The sequence below is a fragment of the Elgaria multicarinata genome, chromosome 11 (genome assembly GCF_023053635.1).
Source record: "Elgaria multicarinata webbii isolate HBS135686 ecotype San Diego chromosome 11, rElgMul1.1.pri, whole genome shotgun sequence".
NCBI lineage: Eukaryota > Metazoa > Chordata > Lepidosauria > Squamata > Anguidae > Elgaria > Elgaria multicarinata.
This window is the reverse complement of record NC_086181.1, coordinates 21,620,697-21,632,036: the sequence shown is the minus strand read 5'-3', so window position 1 is coordinate 21,632,036 and position 11,340 is coordinate 21,620,697. Positions and strand designations below refer to the sequence as shown.

General features: G+C 41.2%; 1 protein-coding gene across 1 annotated transcript; it reads left to right on the top strand.

Moving 5' to 3' along the window:
- Positions 1-9,246: 9,246 nt before the first annotated feature.
- On the top strand, positions 9,247-10,185 carry LOC134405386 (olfactory receptor 5V1-like). Its single transcript, XM_063136631.1, has one exon. It carries the CDS (start codon positions 9,247-9,249, stop codon positions 10,183-10,185), a length of 939 nt encoding a protein of 312 aa, XP_062992701.1.
- The last annotated feature ends 1,155 nt before the right edge of the window (positions 10,186-11,340 follow it).

Below are 11,340 nucleotides of genomic sequence, written 5' to 3'. Positions count from 1 at the left end.
GCTCTGCACAAGTTTTAGAACTCATGCAATGGTCGCTTAGATTCCGTGAGGAGGCAATACAAGTCAAACAGTCTCCAGTACATGGAAGAAGGGAGTGAAAGGTGATGAGGATGTAACATTTTGGTGAGTTCTTATATATATATATATATATATATATATATATATATATATAAAATGAACTGAAACAGAACTCTCACCCATCCTTAATCAATATCCATCTAACTTCAGATGGTAGTGGAATCCAGAAGAGAGTTGCAAATGACGGACAAAGTGTTTAAGAACATCAAAAACATCACAAAGGGCCATGCTGGATCAGACCAAGTGTCCATCTAATACAGTATTCTGTTCACGCATGGGCAATCAACTGCCTTTGGGAAACCCACAAGCAAAACATGTGCAACAGCACCTGCACCCAACAACTGAAGTCTACAGGAACACTGCCCCTTATACTAGAGATAGCATATAGCCATCAGTACTAGCAGCCGTGAATAGCCTTCTCCTTGAATATGTCTAATCCCCTTTTGAAGCCATCCAAATTGGTGGACATCACTGTGTCGTGTGGTAGTGAATTCCATAGTATAACAATGCACTGTGTAAAGAAGTACTTCTTTTAATGTGTCCTGAATCTCCAAACAATCCACTTCATGGGATGACCTCACATTCTAGTATTATGAGAGATGGAGAAACATGTCTCCTTATCCACATTTTGGTTTTGTATGGGTAGTTTACCCTGGTAGAAGGCATCCATTGATCCTTATTGTTCTATCAAGTTAGAGAGCTTGCTCTTTTGTTTATGAAGCAAATTTTAAAACAGTTTCTATGGCTCTTGGCTTGTGATCATGGCCAATGGAAAGTACTGGTACTCACCTTTAAATCCCTAAAAGCCTGAACCCAGGATACTTTAAGAACTGATGCTTCCATTTGTTGAGAACTGCTGTTACTTGTACCTGCAGGTCTTCCCTAAATGTTTGGGGCCCATTACCATCTGCAATACGGAGCATCATCATACGGGGGTGGATCATGTTTGCTTCCCTTTGCATCTTCTTTTGAAAGAGGAAGTAAACAACGTGCAATTGGCACATTCAGTGGGCCATTTTCATCCCACTGCTTCTCCTGCACACAGCAGGGGATAGCGGCAACTTCCATCTTAGTAAGTCAGACTTACTGGGGTGTTGCTTTTTGTCATGCGAAGAAGGCTAGAAGAAGCGGGAGGCATGTAGGAGGCAGATGACGTCATGCAAGGGACCCGTGAAAATCCGTGAGTGCCCATTAACTAGTGTGCAATAAAATGTTTGTCTGATGGAGCTCATGGTGGAAGGCTACTTGAGAGTGGGCTGTATTGACAGGCTCACCAAATTTCTGAAACTCAGTGTGTTGGCATCAGTTAAGTCTGGTGGCTCTGATTTTTGTAAAGAATAGGGCTGTGCTCCACTTCACTTCACTTCACTTCGTAGAAGCGACATTGGATCAGCCTGATTCGCCTCTGCCAAAGGTAGATACAGATTGGGTCAGGTGTGAAGCGAAGCATCGCGAAGCAAGTCACTCCTTTGTGGAGCGATCCGCTTAGTCTCGAGGCTCCGCTCAACATTTTGGAACTTTTTTCACATAGGATTGCATTGGGCAAAAGAATGCCTATAACTTCTTTGTTTTTAAAGCTACATCTCTGAAACATACTGTGCTTAGAGAGTGATGATTGGGGTCATTTGTGTCGATGTTCAGAACTTTTTGTCATGCAGTTTGCTTGCTATTAATCTTTATAGAATTGGTAAAGTGGAAGGGGGAAACCTACTTTTTTAACGTTGATTGACAGGTTCATCTCCCAATCGTGATAAGTGATCAGCCTATGTGAAGCATCCTCTAATCCCAATGTTGGAGGGGGGGAACAAGCAAAATGGTATACTTAGTAACTTCTCTTTCTTTGTCTTTTGTAGGACTTTTGTCACTTTTTGAGTGCATTGGTGAAGCAGTAGCCCCAGCAAACCCACACACACAACCTTAAATAATATACAAAGTAAAATAACAGATAGGCAACAAAGCACTGCAAGGTACCCACCATAGCCTTGGTGAACAACTGAATAGATGTGGTGCAAGTAGATAACGTGCTGTATGGCATGTGGATGTGCCCACTGCCCACTGCCCTTGAGGGTTATCAGAACCCTCCAAAGGGGAACCAGTGGAAGGAAGCCAGTGATTTGCACGAGTTGATGTGTGATGTGGCTTCTCAAAGGCAGGTACCTAGTCAGGACCGGCCAAATGACTGGTGGCACAGTCCACTGTCCCACTGGGCATGTCCACTTTCCCTTTACTGGTAATAAAGGCAGAGTTTTTGTTCTAATTCTTCTTGTTGTTGTGATTATTAGTATTTTTATTGTTATATTACAGTTATTGGCTGGGCATACCCTGGAGTTTGTGAACTGTGACAGAGGTGTGTCTCTGTGTGGGGTGCATCTTGAAAAACCAACACATAATAGCACTTTGAAATGAGTGCATGGTATGAAAGAAATTAAGTTTTTAGAAGTATTGCAACCCAAACATGGCAACGCAAGGTCTGTACGCTCACCCTGTTTATCTTGAAATTCCCTCTGTTCATTTTTGACGTGGTTACCTGAGAGGAAAATTCTGATTTAGGTTTAACTTTAAATATTCCCCAAAATCAGGGCATGCTTGGATTTCCTTCAAAATGGGCATATATCTAGATATATTTAGAAGCTTTCATGGTAGCCAATTAGAGGTCTGTATCTAAATGATGGAGATCACTGCATTTCTGAAAATGCAGGGGGAATCTTTTAAATATTTCCCAAAAATCAGGGCATGCTTGGATTTCCTCCAAAATGGGCATGCATCTGGATACATTCAAGAGCCAGCTAGACAACCATCTGTCAGGTATGCTTTAGGGTAGATTCCTGCATTGAGCAGGAGGTTGGACTTCATGGCCTTATAGGCCCCTTCCAACTCTACTATTCTATAATTCTATGATTTAGAAGCTGTCATGGTGGCCATTTTGATGTTCCTAACCTGAAAAGTGATGGAGATGTATGCACTTTTGTTAAATGGGTTTAGGATTGAGTGTTAAAATTTTAAAAATCCACCAAAAATCTGGGCACGCTCAGATTTCCTCCAAAATGGGCATTAATAAGGATCTAGGTGGAAGCTGTGACGGTACCCAGTTAGAGGTCTGTATCTGGAAAAATGATGGAGTTAACTGCATTTCTGAAAATGGGGGTATTTTTAAATATTCCCCAAAATTCAGGGCATGCTCAGATTTCCTTCAAAATGGGCATGAATCTGGATACATTTAGAAGTTGTCATAGTGGCCATTTTAATGTTTCTAACTTGAAAAGTGACGGCGGTGTATGCACTTTTGTTAATTGGGGTTAGGGTTGAGGGTTAAAATTTAAAAAATCTACCAAAAATCAGGGCATGCTCAGATTTCCTCCAAAATGGGCAGGCATAAGGATCTAGGTAGAAGCTGTGATGGTGCCTAATTAGAGGTCTGTATCTGGAAAATTGACAGAGATAACTGCATTTCTGAAAATGGGGGATTTTTAAATATTCCCCAAAATTCAGGGCATGCTTGGATTTCCTTCAAAATGGGCATGAATCTGGATATATTTAGAAGCTGTCGTGGTGGCTGGATCTGTAGCACCACTGTGGAGCGGAGCAGACTGTAGGCAGATCAGCCGAAAGTGGAGCGGACCCGATCTGAAAGTTGCAGATTAGAATCCGGAGCGGATTGGGGGGGTCCATGCACAGCCCTAGTAAAGAATGATAAAGGCACTATCCAAAGTGCTGAACCCTAAAATAGGTTCAGCATGTTGGCTAGCTCCTTCTGCCTGGTTCTTACTGAAATCTAAAATGGTTCCACAGCCCATCAAAATTGGAACCACCGGTCCCCACTTGTTGGCATTCAGATGAAAAACAGTTGCCTATGTTTTCCAGAGAAGTTTTGGGGTCCTGTGGGCTTGAAGGGATTCTCTGTTAGGACCTGCTACTGGTTCCCACCCACCACTCCCCGTCTTGTGACATAATGCTTTGATCATTGTTTCAAACTGAAGTTGGATTTTAAAATTTGAGTCACTTTGGCTATGTTTTTATTTACTTATTTGGTCCAATAAATATTTCTAATTATATATATATATATATATATATATATATATATATATATATATTCCATCAAGGTTTAAAGAGGAGTTCCTTTATTTCTGCAGAATATAAGAAATGCCATAAATCCACTAAATGAATATGTAACACATTTTATTTTTTATTCTTAAGTTGTTGTTGTTTGAAAAATGCATAGGATAAACTAAACAGCCAGAAGAGGGCAGCAAACAATAAATTAAAATGTTAATTGGAAAACATAAAAACCAGCCTTTCTGCCTTCACAGTCCTGCTTTGAACTCTGTGACAACAACACAGCAGTTCAGCCAAAGGCTTGGTTTGCAAGGTGGTTGAGACAAAGTCCTGATAGATGAAAGAAAACCTTGAGAATCTTGTATTTAGGTGTGCATGTTTTCCCCCTATGTTTGCATTGTGAGGTTTTTCTTTGGAAATAGACTTCCCAAGCACTGGTGATTCCCAACACATACACAACCTAGAAAATCAAAAAATCCTTATATCTATATAGAACAATTTGTCCTAAACTGGTATCGATACACACCAAGGGCAGGAGTGTGCACTGGGCATGTCCACATGCCCTAGGGGACCTCATCCCTTGCACCACATCTATTCAGTTGTTCACCAAGGTTAGGGTGGATAGCAGTGCTGTGTTTCCTATCTGTTATTTATTTGCTTAGTATATGATATCAGGTTGTGTTTGTGCATTTGGTGGGGCTACTGTTTTAAAAAAACACTGGGAAAAGTCCGTTCAGAGTAGAAAGAGAAGTTTCCCAGTATCCCAAGTATCCCATTTTGCCTATCCCCTCCTCCAACATTGGGATCATGTGATCATGACTCTGCCTCTCAGCACTTCAAAAAGGTACCTCTCCCAGTTTTTTTACTTGATTTTTTAAAAAATTATAGCAAGCGAACCGCACCACGCAGAGAACTGAGGGTAGGCTCAAAATGACCCCCAGCCATGACTCTCTAAGCACAAGAAGTTTCAGAAAGATAGCTTAAAATCAACATAGTTATCCTGTATTCTTTTCCGCAATGCAATCCTATGGGCGAAATTTTCCAAAATGGCGATCGGATCATGCCGCGAAAAGAGAAGTGCTCCGCCTATGGGTGCTTCTCTTCACCGTGCTTCTAAGGGTCCATGGTCCGCTTCTACTCTGCCTCTGGGCAAGGCGGAGCAGGCCAATTTGCTTCTGATTCTCTAATTCTATTCGGAGCGGAGCACATGCCTACTGAAAATATTGTGTGGATTTGTATGTCTGGAAATGTGTACCCACTTCCACATGAGGTAGAAGCTTGAAACTTGGCACACTGATAGGTCTTCACGTTCAATGTACCACAAAAATCTTAAAACCTGACTTTTTGTGTTTTAAGTGTTTTTTGTTTTTGCTTTTTAGGAATTTAATTAGAAACATAAGCTTATGCTTTGAACTCCTAGCATGCCTTGGGTGGGAGGGCAGACTTATTAAGTTCTGGTGGCCATTGCGAGTGCACAGTCAGGTGGGCACTGTGTGCCTTCCAAAAGCCAGTCTCCGGAGGTCAGTCTGCAGCAATCAACTCAATTCCACATCAAATGCACCCAGTCTTGATATCTCTGTTTTCTCAGAATCTGCTTCCAAACCCAAGGGGGAAGAGCACCTGTGCCCCTGGCCCTTAAGAGGGAGGGGAGGCAGTCTATGCATACCCTGAAAGACCCTGTCCGCTGTGGTAGCCCTTCATTTGAAAATGGTCACCTGTGGTGCCCGTCCCTCTGTTGCCAAGGCAATGGGCACCAGGGTCTGTGCTTCTGGCTGCATGCCAATGACATAATTGCCAGTCTGAGGGAGCCCATGGTGGAGAATGGGGGATAGCTGGGAGGCTGAGCAGCTGCCATTGTAGCAGCAGCTTTTGAGGGGTCCAGGCACCACAGTGAGTGGTGGCTCAGATACTGGGATACCACAGAGGGGTACTCTGGGGCTCTTTCCCCCCAGCCCATCTTCACTTTAAAGATGAAAAAGTCACAAAGACATTTCTTATTTACCAAATAGATGTGATAACATTATTCAAGGACCCGCAGAACGCCAGTTATATTAGGGTGACCAACTGTCAGGATTTCCCCGGATTTGTCCTGGTTTTTGTTCTTTCCATGGTGTCAGGGGGGGTTTTCTATAATTTTCAGTAATGTCCTGGAATGACACACCTTCCTCTTTAAGGCTGCCATTAGCATGGCAGGAGGGAATGACATGCTTTCTTGAGGCACATCATTCCCCCACCCCGAGCTCCAATTGAGGTCTTAAAGGGGAAAGTGGGTCATTCGTGGACATTATAGAAAAGGCCCCAATTGGAGTGGATGGTGGTGGTGCAGAATGAAATCCTTTCCCCTCCTCCACTCCTATCGGGTTCTTTAAGGTGGCGGGGGAATAAAGTACTTTCTGCAGGACTCAGAAAGCTGCTTCCCCACACGCACACTAGGTGTCCTCTTTTTTGGTTTCCCAAATATGGTCACCCTAGTTATATTAGCTAGTAGATCAATAACTACCTCCAAGAAACAGTAACATAACATAGCTACAGATTAGATTTTAACATGCCCTGACATTTGCAATACAGATGGTGAGAACACTGCAGTCTATTTGGAAATCAGGAATACTTCTAGGGGATGTGTGTTGAAGATTTGGTTCTGACCCTGATTTGGCAATTAGAGAAATAATCCAATTGGGATCAGACCAATTTGGAGACCAACCACTTTAATGTGGGTCATTCATTATATGTATACTAATGGGATTTGTTTCCTGGCTTTCTCTTTCTTGCATTATTTTTTTGTAGCCACACTGCCCCTCCTACACATAGAAACACAGATGTATGCACCAGTACCCTAGGGAGCCCCAGCCAACAGGCAAACAGATGCATAAAAGCACCATGAGGAATCCATTTGCTTGTGGGGGAACAATAAAGCACTTTTTCCTTCTTTAATTTGCTGTAAAGAACTACCTCAAACCGAAGCTTTAGGTAAGAACTCTCTTCCCCACCTGGGTACTATAGATATAAACTACGTTCATAGGATTGCAATTTTTAACCCTTATAGTTGTCCAAGCTTTAGGGAAATTCCATTGACTGTAAACAATATTTTTAATGCCAAGCCGATTCCCCAAAATGTTAGAAATATACTATTTTTTGTAAGGAGAAAGTGTTCAGCCCTTGAACTCAACTGCCATGAAAAGAAACATTCTACGCAGTTTTATCACTTATAAAATTGTTGTGGCATGCAAGCTTTTTAAAGGGTTTGCCTCACAGTGTGAAATACTTAGAACCAAGCAGAGAGGGTGGCCATGGCTAGACCAGGCCTATATCCCGGGATTGTCCCGGGATCATCCCTGTGCATCCAAATGACACACAGGGGATCCCGGGAGCAGGCAGGGACGACCCCTCCATTTGCCTGGGATAATCCTTAGGTCTAGCTAAGGCCAACAACAACCTTATTGAGTTTATACTTTTGATAGGGACATTAAAACCAGATAAATTGCCTGTCACATAAAGAGGTGCTGCTCTTATTAAAACCATCTTCCCTTAGGGTTAATCTATACAATAAGTTTCAGAAGTGTGTGCTTATGCTGAAATCCCATGCACACTTAAATGGGAGTAACTCTCATGGAGCTTATTAGGATGTACTTCTGAGCAGAAATGTATAGGATTGTGCGGTTAGTGAACTTTTCTCTGTATCCACAATGTTAAAAGCTCCATGATGTGAAAAGCTAGTTTGAGCTTGGAGTTAGTCCCCTCTACCAGCTTTCCCCAACATAATACCCTCCAGATGTTTTGGACTACAAGTCCAAACCATTGGACATCCTGACCATTGGACATCCTGACTGGGGCTGATGGGAGTTGAAGTTGAACAAATATCTGGATGGCACTAAGTTGGGGAAGGCTGCCCTGCATAGTGTGGGGACTGACTTACTGCTCACAGAGAGAGGGGAATAGACACTTGAGGAATTTGATCTTCATGAATTCTCCTATGAAATGATATGAAGCTGCACCTCTTAGAGTAACGAGCAGTTCAAAACCCAGTCAGTCACTCGCTTTTGCATTTTCCCAAAATGCTTTCAGCACCATTCTCAGTTTCAAAGTTGTATCAGAAATACATATTTTGAGGGGAAATATATATTTAGGAGTGCACATGTGAGAGAAAAAACATGTTTAAATATAATATTCAACTATACATAAAAATGCAAATTTCCATCCAACATTTAATTTCATTATTGCAGATTGATGGAGAAATAGGATAGAATGAGCTTATGGATGAACAAGAAGAAATGTCATAAACTCTAAAAAGACAGGTTCCTCTATTTCTAGTTGAGGGGGGTTAATGTTCCAGTTTCTTTCACCTAGCACTGTGTTGGCTTCATGCTGCACAGGATCACAATCAAGTAAAACACACATTTACATCTTCTGAAGTATGCAAGATCTTGCATAACAATTGAATTTGATGTTACAGGATATTTTCCACTGCCATCAAATATGTCATTGTTACGTTGTTGTTGTTGTTGTTGTTGTTGTTGTTGTTGTTGTTGTTGTTGTTGTTGTTGTTTTTGCTTAAGGAAGCAAAATGGAGGGATATTTGTTGCAAGCCTTTCCAAAGGACAAACTGTTGTTACGAAACTGTGAGCCAGCACATGATTATTCCCTTTCTACACTTTTCTTTTTTTCTGCTAGAGGACTGAATCAGCACAAAACAGGTGACCACATTAATCTTTGGATCAGTCTTAGCCCCAGGGCAACAGGGGTATGTAGAAGATTTCTGTCTACCCAGGCGTTGAGAAGACCAAAACTGGTGTCAATTTTGTTTTCAGCATTACCTAATATTTTCATGCTTTGATTTCCACCCCTCTGCTTATGATTACTATTTTTCTCCACCACAACACCCATCCAGTCCAACTACATAATTTGGTTATATGTGTGTAAATAACGAAGGAACAGTCTGTGTTATTATGTAAATGTTGAAACAGGAAACAATAATTTGAAGCCACTTAGAAAGAGTATACCTTTAATGATTTTTCAATGATCATTGGCTTGTGCCACTGTTTTTCCTTTGTCCATATATTTTTCACTGGTTACATATTTTAGTTAGCGGAGAAAAAATAAATCTGTGAAGCTAATAAGATGGATGTCAGCAATGAAACTGCTCCATCAGAATTCATCTTTCTGGCAATTTCAAACCTTAATGAATGGCATTTCCTGCTCCTTCCATTTATGCTTATCACCTATCTCTTTACACTGATGGGGAATCTTCTGATCATCTTCCTTATCTCCTTGGAACCAAGCCTTCATACCCCTATGTACTTCTTCCTGAGCAACCTTTCCCTCCTGGACATCTGTCAAACTACGACAACCATTCCTCAGATAATAGCATACCTGATCTCAGGAAGAAACAACATCTCGTATAAAAGATGCAAGATGCAACTCTTTTTCTTCCTCTCATTCCTTGGCACTGAGACACTCTTGTTGGCTGTCATGGCTTATGATCGCTACGTTGCCATCTGCAACCCTCTCCGCTACTATGTGATCATGAATCAGAAAATCTGTGCCCGGCTGGTTTCAGCATCTTGGATCACAAGTTCACTCAATGCTACTTTGCACACTCTTTTGACATTCAAACTGCCCCTTTGTGGTATCAATGTGATCAATTACTTCTACTGTGACATTCCTCCTCTTGTAGCTATCTCCTGTGGGGACACCTCCAGCAATATTATTGCAATCATGGCCGTTAGTCCTGTCATGGGATTTGGACCAGTCTTATGCATCATAATTTCCTACATTCACATCATCTGGAGGGTTCTGAAAATGAACTCATCAGCTGTGATGAAGAAAGCCTTTTCTACTTGTGCTTCTCATCTCACTGTTGTCTTGCTCTTCTTTGGTAGCTGCATTTTTATTTATATCATCAGGCCCATCTCCAGCCACTCACTCAACAATGATGTAATGATTGCCCTATTTAACAACATTCTCTCCCCTATGTTAAACCCACTGATCTACACCCTCAGGAACAAAGATGTGAAAGAGGCCCTGCAAAAGGTCATGATGAAGAAATTGACATCCTGAAAAAGGCAGGAAACATAGATGTGAAGAGACCTTTGATTTTATTCTATAACAGTGCAATAAAATAGCACATGTGATTCAAAATGTTGTATTTATGGCTAAAAGTTTTTGGTTTGATATTGAAACAGCTGAGGGGTATTCCAAATTTTCATTATGTCGTGTCACCCAAGCTATAATCCCTGGTTTATGATACTTATGATTAGACCTAACTTTTCTGCTCTCAGTACTTTCAAAAACTCAAAAAATAGGTACAATGCAATACATAAAGAAATGCATTTTAGATGGTAACCTATCAAAACCAAGAAGGACACCCAGGGCTCATCTACACCAAGCAGGATATCCCACTATGAAAGTGGTATGAAAGTGGTATATAAAAGGCAGGAGCCACACCACTGCTTTATAGTGGTATTGAAGTGCACTGACAATTGTTGGGGTCCATTGACACATACCATATACCAGTTTCATACCACTTTCATAGTGTTAGATCGTGCTGTTGGATCCTGGAATGGATCTGGTTTTACTTTATTCCATTGTTTTAGAAGTGCCTAATGGCATGAAGAAATATGAAGAAATGCTTTCTAAATGTCAAGGCCACAGCTGGACAATTATTGAATTATTGGCATGAGATGATTTTTCAATTAGTCAATTTGTGGCTGGGATGACTGTACAGTTTTTGCCATATATATGACTGTGTTTTGTGTATGCTTACTTACTCCATCTTTAGCCTATCTGTAATGCTGCTGCTGTGTAACTGATATGATCGTTGTGAGTATACTTGTGAAGCTGTAACTGATTTAACTAACTGAACTCCTATGCCAGTAAAGGCTTTGTTTTAACTTAAACAAAGTATTCTTAGCCTTATTTTGAGTCTTTGCTGCATTCCTGTTGAGAGACGCTTCTAACTCTGCTTATCTCGGAAGAGAGTTTAACTTCCAACACGTGCTTGGTGTAGATGTGTCATGGGCCCCAGCAGTTATCAGTGCACTTCAGTACCACTATAAAGCAGTAGTGTAGACCCTGCAGTGAACTTCAATGCTGCTATAAAGCAGTAGTGTGACTCCTGCTTTTTATATACCACTTTCATATCACTTCCATAGTGGAATATCCTGCTTGGTGTAGATGAACCCTTAGTCTTTGCCAAATCTTCTATTACTATTT

Excerpts from the sequence above, each read along its gene's own strand:
- LOC134405386 (XM_063136631.1), top strand. The coding sequence starts at position 9,247 with ATGGATGTCAGCAATGAAACTGCTCCATCAGAATTCATCTTTCTGGCA.